This window comes from Rhipicephalus microplus, chromosome 2, assembly GCF_043290135.1.
Source record: "Rhipicephalus microplus isolate Deutch F79 chromosome 2, USDA_Rmic, whole genome shotgun sequence".
In the NCBI taxonomy this organism is placed as follows: domain Eukaryota; kingdom Metazoa; phylum Arthropoda; class Arachnida; order Ixodida; family Ixodidae; genus Rhipicephalus; species Rhipicephalus microplus.
Window position 1 is genome coordinate 212,061,337 of NC_134701.1, and position 16,526 is coordinate 212,077,862.

Genomic DNA, 16,526 nt, shown 5'->3' on the forward strand with positions numbered 1-16,526 from the left:
AGTTCATTTCAAACATAGGTCGGCAAAGAAATCGGAGCTCATTCAGACTTACTCACGAAATATATTTCGCGCCCAGGGCTCACTGGAACTAAGACTTTCCGATATTTACTTCAACCGGACTCACGCCCCGATCTGAGTGAGTCGACTCAAGAGTAAGTTTTACCGACCTATGTGATATATTTTTCACGAACTAATTAACTAACTGCCTAACTCACTCGCAAACTGGGGCAAACTAATTCACTAACTGGCCTACGAAAACTGACTAACTGGCTAGCAAACTAATCAACTAACTAAATAGCTACATCAAAGCAACAGGCCCTCACTCCGCTAATATTTATTTTTATTTTATTTACATATACTGCCAATCCCAATTAGGGATTATTGCTGGAAGGGCACATACATTGTGAAAGGGCAAGATTTATACAGAGGGTACTCACTGAATCATTATAATAACGAGTGAGACAAAGCCGACAGAAATACATTTGATGACTACATCAGTACCACTAAAATACATTCAGTAGCATAGGACATCAATTCCAACTAGTACTGAAAAAAAGAATAGTGAGCACTTCAAACAGTGGACAAGAAAAAAACAGAGTTCGTCAATTCTGAAGACAATAAATAACATTCGAGCAGGGATGAAAAGGTTTCCAATGATTGACTGTTTGTTATACTGATTGGCAAGTTATTCCACTCGCGAATTGCTAGTGGAAAAAAAGAATATTTCAGACAGTCCCTCCGGCACTGATATTCATTCAGTGTCCGAGAATGCTTTTGTCGTGTTGGCCTTGTTTCTTTAAATGACACGTACTTTGAACTGTCTATGTTTAGCTGTTGGTGAACTAACTGATATAGGAATTTCTGACGTGCCAGTTTAGCGCGGTTTTTTATTGTTAAGAGACCTGCTTTTTTTTTTAAAGTTCTGTGGGTGAGTCAGTTATTCTGTACTTGTTATAGACAAATCATATCGCTGCACTTGCTAATATGAACAGCAAGTGCACCTTGTCGACGTCCGTCGTAACCGCGGCCGCTCGGAGCACCACGTGGCGGGTTTCGCCGGCGACATTATACGCGGCAGTTCGAAGAGAGAGATAAAAAAAAAAGAAAGGACAGCCACTACCCCGTGCACACTATACGGTTATTACTCTATATATTCGAACCACCGCCAACTGCGGAAAACCAAAAACGAGCTCGACCGGAGGTCGCGGAGGAAATGAACGCGGGTGCCTGCAGTCACGGCGGTCACGATTGACTGCACATACACCGCGTTTAGATCAAGCGATCTGCTATTTTTAAGGTATAACTCTAGGCAGAACTGAAAGCGGTGCTGCTATACACACGTCCTTCGGTCGGTTCTTGCGCCCAGTTAACAGATAGACAACTTCGTTGGTATTTTTTGCACTGACGGGTGAGGAGAAAGATTCATAACGTCAGACAACTGCAAGCGGTCCCGGTTCCGTATCAACGGATCGTCCGCGGCTTACCACTCAGTTCTGGTAATTACTGATGGAAGATTATACTGTTTGACACAATGGGACTGCCCCGAAGCTATACGCTTGCTGATGAACGTCACCAGAATTGACTGACGATATGATATGATGATATGTGTGGTTTCACGTCCCAAAACCACCACATGATTATGAGAGACGTTGTATAGCGGAGGGCTCCGGAAATTTCGACCACCTGGGGTTCTTTAACGTGTTCCAAATCTGAGCACGTGCACGGGCCTACAGCATTTTCGCCTCCATCGAAAACGCAGCCGCCGCAGCCGGTATTCGATCCCGCGACCTGCGGGTCAGCAACCGAGTTCCTTCGACAGACCATCACGACGGAGTAAGAATTTATTAATCGCGTCAGAGTCACGGCGCGTGGAATTACGGAGTATACGTGATTCAGTGTGAGAAAAACACACCGAACTTAAACAGCTATAAGGGTTCAAACTGACTTTCCAAGGCAAGCGGTGACCCAACACTGCACAGAGATTAAGTGATCGACTAGGGCGACCTTACAGAGTTGTCTATAACGTCTTATCGCAAAATAGTACTCGTTACCTGAAGGAGGTGCACAACCACGTGCAATGTTATGATTTGCATCCGCAGCATAATACCAACAGAACGTTTTAGGCGTAAAGGTCGAGCATCGACATTTTTCCTGTCCTTTACAACATAGTCCGCATACTTCACGGCCAACGGAACGCACTTCCGTCCACTCCGCGAGTTCCGTTACAGTGGCACCATTATAGGCTCGCAAACAACACCTAGGGGGAAAAAAAAGCCATAGCTGCTGACGCGATAAGCTCAGCAACCTGCTTCGTGCGTTTCGGCCCACACCGGGATGGGTAAACAATGGAATGGAGTCGGCATTGAGCGCCCGATAACTGCAAAGGACCGATAACACTTGGACCGGGGGAGTGATAACTAGGGCGACGCCTCCGTCCGCGCAGTCTATAAATTGCACACCGATGACTTCACCCACAGACCGTCGACTTCGCGCAAAACTGGGCGGATCCGATGTGGCGTGCTGATCTGTCAGACAGCCGCGTGATTACGGCCGTCATCTTTATCATAAAGGGAACACGTTTCGTATATACCACGCATGTGGCGCGGCGCAGAGGAGAAATGCGAAAATAAAAGGAGAGAACAATGCCTTTCATTGTTTTGTCTGCACTTCTTGCAGTTTTCTATTTTTTATTCAGTAGCAAAACTGTTAAGAAAACCGTTCGTTGCCCGGCGAACCAAAAAAAAAAAAATCGGTCGAATATGCGCCGCCGGAATTGGGAAAACCTCCGTAACCAGAAAAAACAAAGTCGAATTTTTTTTCGCGAGGAAAAAACTCTGTCGGTCGCGTGAAGAAATAGCAACATCGTGAGCGCTATAACTCGGCCGGCAAACGCTATCTCTTCGCCGTACTCTCCACTTTTTGCTTGCATCTCGAAACGAGTGCGCCAATTTGTCCGGCGTGGGATGCAATACCTCGGATGGCCAAGAGAACGAGTACAAAAAGGGAGAAGTATAAAAAAAAAGTGAAGGAAATCGACATAAAAGGAAAGACGCCTAGCCCTACTCTGCCTTCAAGCTTCGCACTATACTAGTGCAAAGCTGCTTTTTTTTTTTTTTACACGAGAGTGTGTTATGCCGGGTTCTACCAAGGCTGCGCTGACGTACTTCCGTGACGGAAGTGACTTTGAATATATATATATATATATATATATATATATATATATATATATATATATATATATATATATATATATATATATATATATATATATATATATATATACTAAGAGATTGCAAAGAAAGGAAGGCAAGCGTCTCTCACACGGAATCGAACCAGCAACCTTTCAAATCTCAGGGCGCGGTACTAATCATTGCGCCTCGAAGCGTACGTTGCCTAGACTGCTAACAGCAATCCATCTATATACACCATACACAGTTTCGAAGTCCTTAGAGCATCGAAACTTCAACGCGTTTTTGTTATCTGTGGCGAGATGGCGCAACGGGCCCGCGTTGGGGGGGGGGGGGCACTCTCAAGGTCGTCGCCTCAACGGTGCGCTGAATTGTGACCGTTGTTCGCGCTTGTCCAGTGCATACTTGTGCGCTCGCTTCGTGCGTCTTTCTCCCTGTTTGATCAGCATGCTTCAAGTGTCGAACTGTGACAGTTGTTAGTCCGCGCACGTCCCGTGTATGCTCATTTCGCGCGTGCTTTCTTGTTGAGGTGTGCGCTGCAATTTTCGAGCTGCTTGCCATTCCTAACGTGACTCTGCAATTTCTTGCTGTTGCTAAAACAACGCAAAACAAACGCTCAACTACCTCTGTAAAGACACCTTTCACTTTCGTGTTATACCGATTCCTATATAGAGAAATCAGCCAAGTTGTTTTTTTTTTTCACTTCTTTTATAACAGTAGTTGCGGCAGAGGACCTGAGAAGAGCGTTTTGTTCCTAACTGATAGGGTGATCGTGCCATCGTAGCTCCAGTATTTATTGAAATGCCCAAACAAACGATGGTTATAAAAAATAAAGCGTTAAAAAAAAGAAACGCGTTCGCAAAAGCAGGGAACGACAGTACCTTTTATTTTCCACGTTATGCCACCGCACCGCGCCACATGCGCGATACGAGGCTACCTGCCACGCGCTCTCGTGTTCCCTTTGATGACGACGACGGCTGTACATGCGTGGCAGCGATATAGTGACACGACTTCTTTGTCGACTACTACGGTTCCTGTCACACGATGAAAGCGCCTGGCTTCGCTTGGCTTTTGCGGCAGCAGAGGCGCGTGATGCGAACCCCGACGGAGGACCGGTACATAAATTGCGACACAGTATACAGTTGTAGACACGCACTCCATGCATCAACGCACCAACCACGTCGGCAGAGTTACTAGTAATCAGAGCGCTTCAGCAGTTCTTCGACGTCACAAATTATGGCGAGCCTAGTTTTTTAAAAAATTGAAGATATAACGCATGGTATCGGGGATCCATCATCGAATTTCCAGTCTGCGGTGTCAAATAAACCGAAACTAACTCACCAAATGCGTTAGTTTCGGTTTCTGAGGCAGTGCGGTCGGGAAATTCGACGACAAATCCCTGAAATCATGCGTGATATCTTCAATGTTTAAAAAACTAGGCACGTCATAATTTGTGACGTAGAACAACTTCGCCATATAAACCACCACCCTGAAATTGATAATATAAAGTTGATTCAATTATTTTTGTCAATGAATCATTCATGAGTAACCTAATTAGTGGCAAAATCTTTCCGCCTCGGCCTAGAAATCGGCTGCGAAGACGACAAGTCCCAACCCATTAGAGTTTTAAAGGCAATAGTCTTTCTAGAGGTACTTCGACGCAAAAATTTTGGTTTATTTGTCTATCTGTACATTTGTCTCTTTGTCCACCGTAACGATACCCCAAACAGCCACAAAAGGTTCCCCGAACGGTCAACCCCATCCGAAGCACCCACCAATATTGCTGAAGTTTTTAACGTTCATACTTGTGCGATTGTCAATTAAAAAGCAATTATTGCGCATACCAGAGGCACCATACAACACGTCAATATTTTGTATGTGTGGCTTTATACTAGAGAAGGCATACATAAGTAATTCTAAGGAAAGTAGCGTTTATCACGCTGCGCTGACGATGCAACGCGATGCTCAAAGAGGCAAGTGTTTCAAACGCTTTGCTAAAACGACACGGTGGTGGCACCTGCCCGTCGCTTTGCGTTCTACACCTTATCACCTCCGAGACGGGCGCGCATATTTCTTCGTGGGCGCGCACGCCTTCCTTCGTTTTTGAAGAAAACTTCCAGATGGCACTCGTTTCTAACGTGCCTCGATGCACACGTTCGCCTTCACTGCACGAATCGAGACTTTCTAACGCAGCGCCTACAGAATAAAATTAACCGACTTTCTTGCGCAGAACATCAATTAAACGTTTTGTTCACTCTGTCCAGACGCAAGACCATCGTCTTTCGACGACATTTGCAGTGAAACATGCAGATAAGGGGCCACTTTTTTTTCAATAAAAACTCTGTAATGCTTAAAAAAAACACCCTGTAGCCAGTCAGCGCCACCAGTAGCCATGGTGACAAGTGTCGGACACTCTTTCTTTGCCTTATGGCATCGCGTAGCACGTGAAACACTTACATAAACCTCGTCCTTGAGAACCAGGCACCAGTGCAGCAAGTCGAACACATCTCCACTCACTTCTACGACAACAAAGCTTCATTCGTTACAATAAAGAACTGGCACACGTCCCTATATAAATGGTTGCAAGAAATAAATAGTGGCATTCAACTGTACATAATTATTATACACATCCCTCCCAAAGTGTTAGCTATCGCTAAATCAAAAAAACACCTGCGCTCCGAATCGGCCTTGGGTAATATCGTAATCGCCAGTGAATTTTATAAATCACTCGTAGAACATTCCAACGTTATCACAGGTACTCGCATAAACACTCTTGTCGTCTTGCGTGCAATCTCAACAAAACGATTACAAACAATGGATAAGCTTTCAAACAGCGCGGCGCGAAGCATACTAACAGTTCTTGCGGGTGAACCCGAATAAATCAGAATAATGAAACCAACGTGCGAACCAATATATATTCAGAACGGCATCAAAAATACAGCAAATCAGCGCAGGAAGATATCGAGTTCTCGTGTCAAGTCAAAGGAATGCGCAACGCATGACCCACTCTAGATGCCGCAGGATGCATAATCATACAACACGTAAGGAATAAGTGAAACTACAGTAACAAATATACCCATTCGTACAACTTCACCGTAAAGCGCCGATACTTACTGCCACGTCACTTTCACGCTGAAACTTCACGACTCGAGAGATTCCATGCATATCATGTTCTTTTCAGCTGCTGTTTGTCTTCGCTAACCAGGCGCACATTACACGGGGCTCTGCATCTTGCGACTCCACCGAAATGCGACCCGCAGCGGCGGGGATCGACCCCGCTACCATTGGGTCAGCGGCCAATCACCACAACCAAACCGTTGTGTATACACACACGTGCTGGGAAAAAAATCTGTTATCAAGTCACGTCCGAAGCGACGCTTGCGCTCCCTGCCACAGCGAGCTGCAGGGCGTCACCATTTGCAGACAACGCGAATAGCCACGCTCAGACGAGTATACAGCAGCACACTATATATAAGGCTATCACTTATGCAACGCTTATTATGGCGCGATGCTGTACGGAACAATGACGAAACCGTAGGCAGCGTTGCGATTGGTCCGTCATTGAAAGAGAGAGGGGCACCCTTGATTGCAGAATGCTGAAAATTTCGGTGCAACAATTGTTGAACTGGAGTTTTGAAAACTGCCGAATTAACGGGAATCTAAAAACTGCCTATTAATTGACTCGACCGAAAAGCTCTCGGTCGTCATCAATAGTATTATTTTCAATAATTAGGCAGTTTTCGAATAGGGTTCGTAAAGCTTTGCGTTAGCGTTAGTCGCCATTGCGCACTTATCCTACTAAAAAAAAAACTCTTAATCAGGTCCTGCTTAAAGTGCCGGATATGGCCAGGAAACCAGACATTTTTCGTCTCGTTTCTTCGAAAAAGATCACATTATCCGCGACCTGCTTAACGGAGTGCGATAAGTTACGAAAATAACGTACAGCACGCAACGAACGCTAGGAACCTTATTCCGAAACTGTGTATTGAGCTAAAAGTTCCACACCAACACTTTGGCCACGACAGACCTCTATTGAAGGGACCGTGGCGATAACTTTGTCGTCACAATCGGCGATCGCCTGAACGTTTACAAAACACGAGCCTTGGCACATCGGTGCTCCAGACTTCGCTGAAGGCAAGAAAACAAAAACGCCTGCGGTATAGGCCAGAAAAAAAAATCGACGAAGCAAACAAAAAGCGAGAATAAAGAAGGTTCAACAATAAAAATAGAAAAGCGTTGGGTGCATGGTATTGCGTACAGAAGAAACGTGCATGCGGGCCGGATGCACCTGTTTACCTGTGAGCTGCGCGTTCTCGGCCTCCAGCGACTCGAAGCTGGAGTCTCCGAAGGGCTGGGCGTACAGAGGGTTAGTGTATTTGCCGGCGTCGTTCGTGCCGCCTGCAAAGGGGCCACACAACAACCAAGAGAAAGCCATGCAGCAGCCGCACCTTGTGTACGTGCACACTTCGATCACCATCAAGAGACCAACCACATGCGCCCCCGTATACACAAGCACAGTAAGTATAAAATACGCTAACAATCCACCACGCAAAGCGAGCATGCGTGCTGACCCGATAGTAATAATTAAAGAAGAAATAAAACAGAAACACTCGGGCGGCGTCAGATAGGAGGCAGCACGTTATCTCACACACTGTTCCACTTCACAACTTTTTTTTTCTTTTTTTACGGGTATAATTCGCGGCTACGAGCCACTATTCCGAACATTGTCAGATTTCGCCATGTTGGCGTTGGCGCAAACTAAACTATAAGCCACTAAGAGCTGCAAAGACGACCGGTATACATGGCGGAATCTGATAATGTCTAGAAATGCACCTCCATGTGAAACAAAGGACTCGCTAAAGAAAAATCATAAAAGGGCGACGAGCAATATTTTTGCAGATGAGCTATCGATCGATCGATCGATCGCTCAATCGATTAGACAGACAGACAGACAGACAGACAGACAGACAGACAGACAGACAGAGAGACAGACAGACAGACAGACAGACAGACAGACAGATAGATAGATAGATAGATAGATAGATAGATAGATAGATAGATAGATAGATAGATAGATAGATAGATAGATAGATAGATAGATAGATAGATAGATAGAAAAAAAACGATTAGTGGAGACATAGAGAGGGAGCGACCTCTTTCGATAAAAATGGAGCAGACGTCGAATTCCGACAAAAAGAGGGAAGCGGGGCTCGCCTCCGATACCGCACACAAAGAAAGTGAAAGCAATGGGTCTAGGTCAAGGCTGGGACCTGCCGTTGCCGCGAGCTGTTGTCAATCGATGTGGTGGCGTCCGCGCGAGCCCTTCGTGACGCCGCCCGCGCGATGCGCCTTCTCCGGCGGACTGACTGCCCCGGCACGAATCCCGAAACCCCCTTCGGAACGAGGTGTGTCTGCCTCCGTACGCGATTAGCCCGTACAGCTCCGAAGACAGCGCGTGGGAAGCACCGCAGTTAATCCCACAGGGTATGCGCGCGGCACCCGAGCAGCCGATGCTCGGGATGCGATACTGGAAAAGCACGCGTTCTAAAAAAAAAAAAAAAAGAAAAGGGAGTGTTCGGTTAACGCCCGGCAATAGTGCTGCGGCGAAAGAGCATGCCGCTGATCCCACCGAAGCGAGCGCGTTGGCAAGGCGGTGCGCAGCTCCCACTGCGAATCAATATCGGATAAACCTGCAGGCTTCTCATACGTATATCACCGCTTAAAATATTAAACGGGGTAGAATCATACGACGTTCCTTTTCTTTTTTGTGACGTTATAATTATAAGTGCGTATGGTGCCGCTCACAGTGTTCAGCGCAGCTCGGAGTGAAAGGAAACAATAGTAGAAGGGAGGACAAAACGAAAGTAAGAACTGTCGTCCTGTTCGACGATAGCGTTCATTCTGTAGGCTCGTCCTAGCTCTGTTTCGTCTACCCCTACACCGTCGTCTGCCCTGCCCAGGCGCGTAGCCAGCATGCTGCCCTCTTCCTCCCCTCCTTCTCCTCTGAAAATCGGATTTGGGGGATGTCTTACCGAGGACAAATAATTTAAAAAATAAGCGTTTTTCAAGGCCTTCAACAAGTGCCACTCCCTCCCCCACCAAAAAAAAAAAAAAGATCCTGCCTATGGGCCTGACCTACTGTTGTCCACCTGTGCCTTTGTTTCCAGTCTAACCACTCGAATGTCAACACGCCTACGCATCTGTTGTGTTTCGTTTGGTACACTAACCAGGTTGTATTATTTATGCTGATTTTCTCACTGCTATTAGTTATAAGTTTCTGTAGGTTGGAACTCAAATACGAGCTTACAAAGTTGGGCCCTTCAATGCAGTCGGCGGAAACGTTTTTTTCCGCGTCTTTCTTTTCAACGCCATTATTGGAACTACTCAACACCACTATCATGCCTTAAAAGAGACAGGAAAATGTTTCGGTAAGCGAACAAGCGACATATCCTTCACTCATATGCCACTCTGCCTCTTCGTGACCGCGTTAAAATTTGCGAACCGCAATGGGTATAGGACGAGATCGACCTCGCAACCTGGCGGTCAGTCGAAGGGAGCGCGTCAGACTGCGCAGCGCAATGGGGTTTCGCGATTCGTGCCGAGCAATCCCCAAACGAAGAAAAAAAAAAGAGTACCGAAGAACTTTTCAGTACATACAAATGAACGGGCAAAAATGCCACAAAACACAGCCACCACTGGAACGAAGAATGAACACTAAGCACACGCATTTACTTAATGCGCGGCGACACTCTACCGAAAGTCGATGTGCATATATATATGGGGTGCTGTGCGAGCAGTGCGATATAGGGTGCAAGGCAAGCAGTGCATTGTCTTGCCACTTTATTTGGCAATGTGGCAAGTGAATATATACATCGAGGACAAGCTTGTAGAAAGAATAATAGCATATATTATTCTGCATCGACAACTTTCAGGGCGCTTTGCTTTCACTTCCGGGTGATGTGGTGCACGCTAAAAACTGAGGAGAGTGTAACAGGAGTAAAAAAGCAGAGTTTGCCTATATTCCTCGAAGGCCCGCATTAGTGTTACTATAGCAATACATCGCGGACGGGGCGAAATCCGTTGTTCACTCCTTGTAGAAAGAGACAGTGTGAAATGCAATTTGTGCTCCGTCCTTGCGAGAGAGTATATATTGAGTGTCCTTTTTCGAAAACTCTCTCGGCGACAAACACGAAAGCATGCACGTACATATATAGCGCGACGGCGGGCCTGCTGGAGGAGGGTATGGGACAGCGTTCTATCAATACATCTATACAGCTGCGCACGAAGCAAAAATGACACTCCTTTCGACAAATACGCTTCCGCCGTCAGGGGCGGATCAATCGGTGCGAAGTGAAAGCCGCGACCCTGAAAGTTATCGACGAAGGAGTACACAGAATACCGCGTCACCAAAGAGAAAAAGGAAATAAAGAAAAGAAGTTAAATCATGCCGTTACATCGTGCGGTGGTGCCGCAGATTCGTCTGCGACACAAACGCAAGACAATACAAAATTATCTGTGCGATGTCCGCGCGATGCCGAACACTGAAAATCACACAGTGCAAATAGGTTAACTATGTGTATATATATATATATATATATATATATATATATATATATATATATATATATATATATATATATATATATATATATATATATATATATATATATATATATATATATATATATATATATATATATATAATACCTAAAAAAGAAAGCAAAAGAAGAATAAGTTTTTCCCTTTTTCTACAAACAAGAGTACTGACTTGCCAAGCAAATCGCTCTCTCTAAGGAGACGCGCGAACACCCTTTAAAGATCGTCATACACTGGCACCATCAAGAGACCCAACGAAATATAGCGTTTGCAGGGCCAGCCCATCATGCACACGTATACCACCTACACACACCACCACCCGGTGCACACCGCGACACAAAACGCATGCGGTGTAACAGTGAGACAGAGTTGATGACCACCGTATAGTAATTACGTACACTGTATACTTACCGCTGTATCTTTGCCGCCTTTCCAAAAAAGAGTATAGACGTGCTCTCGGTATGGCGCGCGGAATACCTCACGACCACATGTATGGTCGGCTGCCCCTCAACGATGCGAAGACACAACATATTTGGATCGAATACTTTACAGAACCAGTAACGCTATACCATGAAGCAGTACTTATATAAGTGAGCGCTGCCAAGAGCTTGGTCATTTTAACATGTGGTGTAGTAGCGCGAATTCAACTGCGGGACACAGAGGAGAAGAAGAAACACGACACTCGCTATACTTTCTTCTTGCCCTTTGTGTCCCCGTCGAATTAGCGCTACTACACCATATGTTACCAACTAGCCCAGCTCTCAACCCTACTTAAGAGCTTGGTCACTGAACAATAACAATTGCGTCTTGGTTGTACGCGCCGAAACTGCCATATGACTTACGGAGGCACGACGCATGTGGAGGGATCCGAACACTTTAACTGTCTGGTGCAATTTTCACATCGCACAGTGCCTCTAGATAATTTAGCCTTCATCGGAACGCGACCGGCGATCGAGGCCGGGATCGAAGCCACGACTTTTGAGTCAGCTGTCGGTGAACACCGTATACACAGTTACCGAGACGGACTTCTTCGTGAACAAAGCTTTGTCACTGATGATAGTTATAGCGCGAGAACAAAACGACGACACAGAGACAAGAAGGACACTCCTTCTCGTCTCTGTGTCGTCGTTTTGTTCTCGCGCTATAGCTATCCTCATGCCATACCAACTAGCCCAAGCTTCCACACTTCTTTGTCACTGAGCCATGAACGGATATCGCAGAAGCGTGCTGTGTTAATTGCTCCAATTGGTATGCACAATTAGAACCGAATCGAGGACTATTGAAAACAAGCCAAAGTAGAGACCCCATAAAGCGAAGCGTATGTCGCACGCTTCCGCAGTTCGAATACGTCGCCTCTGTCTTCGTATATTACTGCTTTGAACGTCATAGAATCACACTTTTGCAACGAAACACCGCGCTTGAAAGAAAATAGGCTAAAATGGCCGTTGCGATTCGGCGGTAATGTGCCGGTAAATAAAGAAATCGGCGCAAAGTGTGTTTTACTGCGGTATAGAAATAAAAAAAAAGAATTCCTCACGAGAATACGCGACACATCAGGGAAAACGGCGTTCTGAAACTATACGGGAGAAGTTATTTTTAAACAGAAGCGGCATCAATAAATTTGGGCGCCATCCAGAAGTTACGCTTATATACGCAGCAGGTTCTAAGAATAAAAAAAAAGGCCGCGCGCAGCTGACGCAATATTCGAAAGAATTTGTCTCGCGTTTTGTTTTATTTTTTTAACGTGAGCTCAGAGGCGAAAGGAAAAGAATTCGTGACAGTTCGCACGACTCGAGCCTAAATTAACAGCCCGCGCCTGTGCGACAGATTCACCGCCAAAGATGAAAAATAAATTGTGAAAATAGGAAAATACAACGAAAAAGAATACGGCGATCTTCTTCTTTTCTTTTTCTCGTCCCTCGGAAACAGTAAACTCCAGTTTGTATATATGACGAGGCGGCGTAAGTCGTGAACGTTTGCACTCAGCAACACTGGAGCAATTTATCGCCACCCATTCTTTCAAAAAAAGAAAGCAAAAGAAACAAAGCGTGACACTTGAATGAGACACGAATGATTGGTGCCCCATGATGCGGCGCGATCTCATAACAGACGCCGCGAAATTCGGCGAAATGTGAATATGGGAAATACTCGCCCGCCTGGGTGCGTTTGCGCATTCTCCGGACGATCAGGCGAGCTCGTGGCGTATACGCTCGGAAGACGGTATACGTGAGTTGAGAGGAGCAAGTGGGTTTGCATCGACATGTGAATTAGTAAATCGTGACTGAACAAACAAGCGAGCAAAGACAAAAACGGATAAGACATTCTGAAAAACATTTGCGTGCATGCGCATGAGATGTGTGTCAATGACTTCGATGTATTTTGCATTATATATATATATATATATATATATATATATATATATATATATATATATATATATATATATATATATATATATATACCCCAAAAAATGAAAAAAAAAGAACACACAAAAGAGGCGACACTTAGAAGTGACGGGGCAAGTGCGAGATAGACAGAAAGGTGGACGCATAATGAAAATGAGAACCCCGACCGCGCTACAACGAACGATGTCGAGCGAAACAAGCGAAAACAAAGAACCACTATTCAATATAGGCAAGGGCAACGACAAGTAATACTGGGTAAGAGGAGCAACGAACGAGCAGAGAAAGGCGCGTGGTTTCTCACTCGCCACCCGAGACTGCGATATCACAAAAGAGTCTATACATATGTGCATAAGAGAGAGAGAGACGAATTATTAAAAAAAAAACGCTGCCATGACGCGTTCACGATCGTCGAAATGCGCGACGGCGCGCGCAATTCCCCGTCACAGGTCTGCCACCCTTCATCATCGCCCCCCCCCCCCTCACGTAATACATCGTGTGCCTCTTTTCTTTATATTGCGGCCCCCACCGGCAGCTGTTTTCAGTCTGCCTCGCCCTTTTAATGGGGGTAAAGGTTTCGTTTGATGCCTCCGTCTATGCGATGATGCGTCGGCGTCTGTGGGAGAGAGGTCCAGCTCCCGGCGTTTTCCTATAGAATTTGCGATGCAACTGTAGTTTGCTTGGTATATAAAGCACGGGACGCGTTCTCCCAAGGTTGAAGGTTCGATTCCTACCTGTGGAAAGTTGTCTTCTCGTTCACTTTATAACTGTTTTACATTTATACCATAACTATACTACTACTACACTACAGACAGTATAAATAACGCCCCCGATACTACGCCTCCCATGCCTTAATTGCTTGTTTGAGCAGGTTGTGTATCCTTCCCTTCTCTCTCTTCTCTCTCTCCATATATATATATATATATATATATATATATATGAAGGCTGGTCCACCAGCCGAAACTGTTAGGATTAAATAAATATTTTATTGTTTTGTTTCCTATACTGCACTATTCTCGAACTTTATAACTTTTATTACGGTAGCCGGAAGAAACTGTGATCATCTATTTCATATATATATATATATATATATATATATATATATATATATATATATATATATATATATATATATATATATATATATATATATATAGAGTTACAGTGACATTAAATTAGGCACGAGACGAAGAATGCGAGACGTTGCACAAGAGTACAAGAATAATGCATACTTGAATATATTTTGGTCTCGGACACGTGGCTCACGCCGTATACCGATGCAGCCTTGGCTGGGTATACACGCACCGAACTCGTCAATTTCTTTTTTTTTTCTTTTAACTGTACCTCATGTCCCCATGCTGTCGTCTTCTGCCAAACACTTCAGGTCGGCCGGCGCTCGATTGCCAAGCTACAAGTCGGCACGCGTCTCATCAGGTTGCCGGTTTTACCTTCGGATATTGCGCGTCTCGGCAACGAGAAATAAACAGCGCTATAGCTCTTTTGCCCCGCACAATGTATGGTCCCTTTTTTTTTCCCTCAGCGCTGTCACAAGCGGAATCTTCTCTTTGTATGCAGTTGGCAGTAAAGTTGGGCTCTAGAGGGCTAGGTAGTATTTCACAAAGGTTTACCGGCGAAAAACAAAAAAATACTATTCATAATGACTCCGCCAGGAGCAACGGACGGCCATAAATGTTTATACAGACGTTTAATGCTTAACAAATAGACTTTAATGATTTAATTTACGGTAGCTACCTCGAATGACGAGGTGTGGCCCGGAAACCGTCATATCGTGCTATTTCAATAAAGGTACCACTCATACGCGTCTGCACTGTGTGCCTCGCGCTGCCTGTAGGATACAAGAATTATTATAAAAGAGTTGAAACTGTGTGGAAACAGTAAACGGGTCGATACGAGAACAATGTATGGAACCGCCGATTATGAAAGGCCCACCAAATAAACTCGTTGGAATAAGGCACCTTTTAGTGGTTTATTGGATAAGCTCAAATTTGACTTTCAAATGCACGTTATAAGGGGTCTGTAACGAAGAGCCTAAGAGAGAACCTTTTAGATCAGCTGTCTCACAATGAAAACTGATTGCAGCCAGCGGGCCAAATCGGGCAATTTAGTCTGGTAATGGCCGGGACAGTTAAAAAAGTAAAAGAGGGGGGGTGTAAAAAAACGTCGCCAATGTAAGGAAAATCTTTCCCGTATCTCATGAACGCGTCATTTCTGACGGAGACTATAGGTCCCAGGATTCCAGCATGTCGATACCAATCTCCCAAACTACTGCCATCTGAACATAGAACCTTTTGTTTCACGGTTATGTTTCAACAAATGGGGACCACGTGGGGTGCCTCACGAACACAATGAATCAAGGCAGATGTGTCTGTGTATCTCAGGAACATATTGAAGGGACCGACAACTGATTTTTTTTTTCGACCCAGGCGAAAGAAAGATTACCCTTCGCAGTGTTTGTAGCTTCCGTAGCTATAATCCCAAAAGCACGTAGTTATTTTATAAGCATCATTTTTCGATCTCAAAGGCTCTCAACGCGGATGAGCCCTTTCATCCAGCAAAGCTGAGGATAGATAGCGACACCGGAAGCCCTTCTAGAAGGCGACTTGCGTATGCAGTCGTTGTTCTGCTTTCACTAAAGTGGCCGCGAACGTGCGCAGTGACGTTTCGGTGGCCAAGCCAAGCCACCGAAAACGTCACTGCGCACGTTCGCGGCCATGTCGACTGGCATTAAACGTCGTTTCCGATACAAATTGTAGGTAGAAAGTCCACGTCGCTCCAAAATCTTACCGACCCGGTCACTGTGTGCACGGTTTCACGAGCTCGCAAAAAAAAGTATGTCAAGACGCGCTGACGAGCGTGGGATCATTACGTCATGCAAAGGCAGCGCCACTTTAATGCTCACTTCTAACGCAGGCCTACATGCACAATTTTATGGAGTAGCACCTCTTACTATAAAGAAGCAAACAATATTTAAATACCAACACGAAAATTGTTGACCGCGTGCACTAGTCTACGGTTACATGGCAGGGCACATCGGATGATTGAAGCGTCTGCCACCAGGTGGTGCCACAGGCTATTTTCACGATTTTTCACTGAAGAAATAAAAATGCCACTCCACTTCTCACGACAAAAACTGGGTTGGTTTGAATCAATGTGAGGGACAACCTTTCCGTTCATGCAGCCATGTAATTTCATGTTCTGGGCCATTGTCGGTGCTCTGAAGAAATAAAAAGAAATGTTGGGCGAAGAAAGTCACAGACAGACCGTGTGTTTGAGACCCCTGTTTAGGTGCTCAACCTACTTCTGTACCAATTAACGCATT

General features: G+C 45.1%; 1 protein-coding gene across 2 annotated transcripts in view; it reads right to left on the bottom strand.

Moving 5' to 3' along the window:
- ClC-c (chloride channel protein 3) overlaps nucleotides 1-16,526 on the bottom strand; it is a 77,270-nt gene that overhangs the window by 51,126 nt on the left and 9,618 nt on the right. Inside the window, exon 3 of one of the 2 annotated variants that reach the window (XM_037421587.2) lies at nucleotides 7,485-7,586. The exons of the other annotated variant lie outside the window; for it this stretch is intronic. Within the exon in view, the coding sequence (XP_037277484.1) occupies nucleotides 7,485-7,586 (102 nt within the window). The remainder of the gene's footprint in view (nucleotides 1-7,484; nucleotides 7,587-16,526) is intronic. 2 annotated transcript variants of the gene reach the window in all.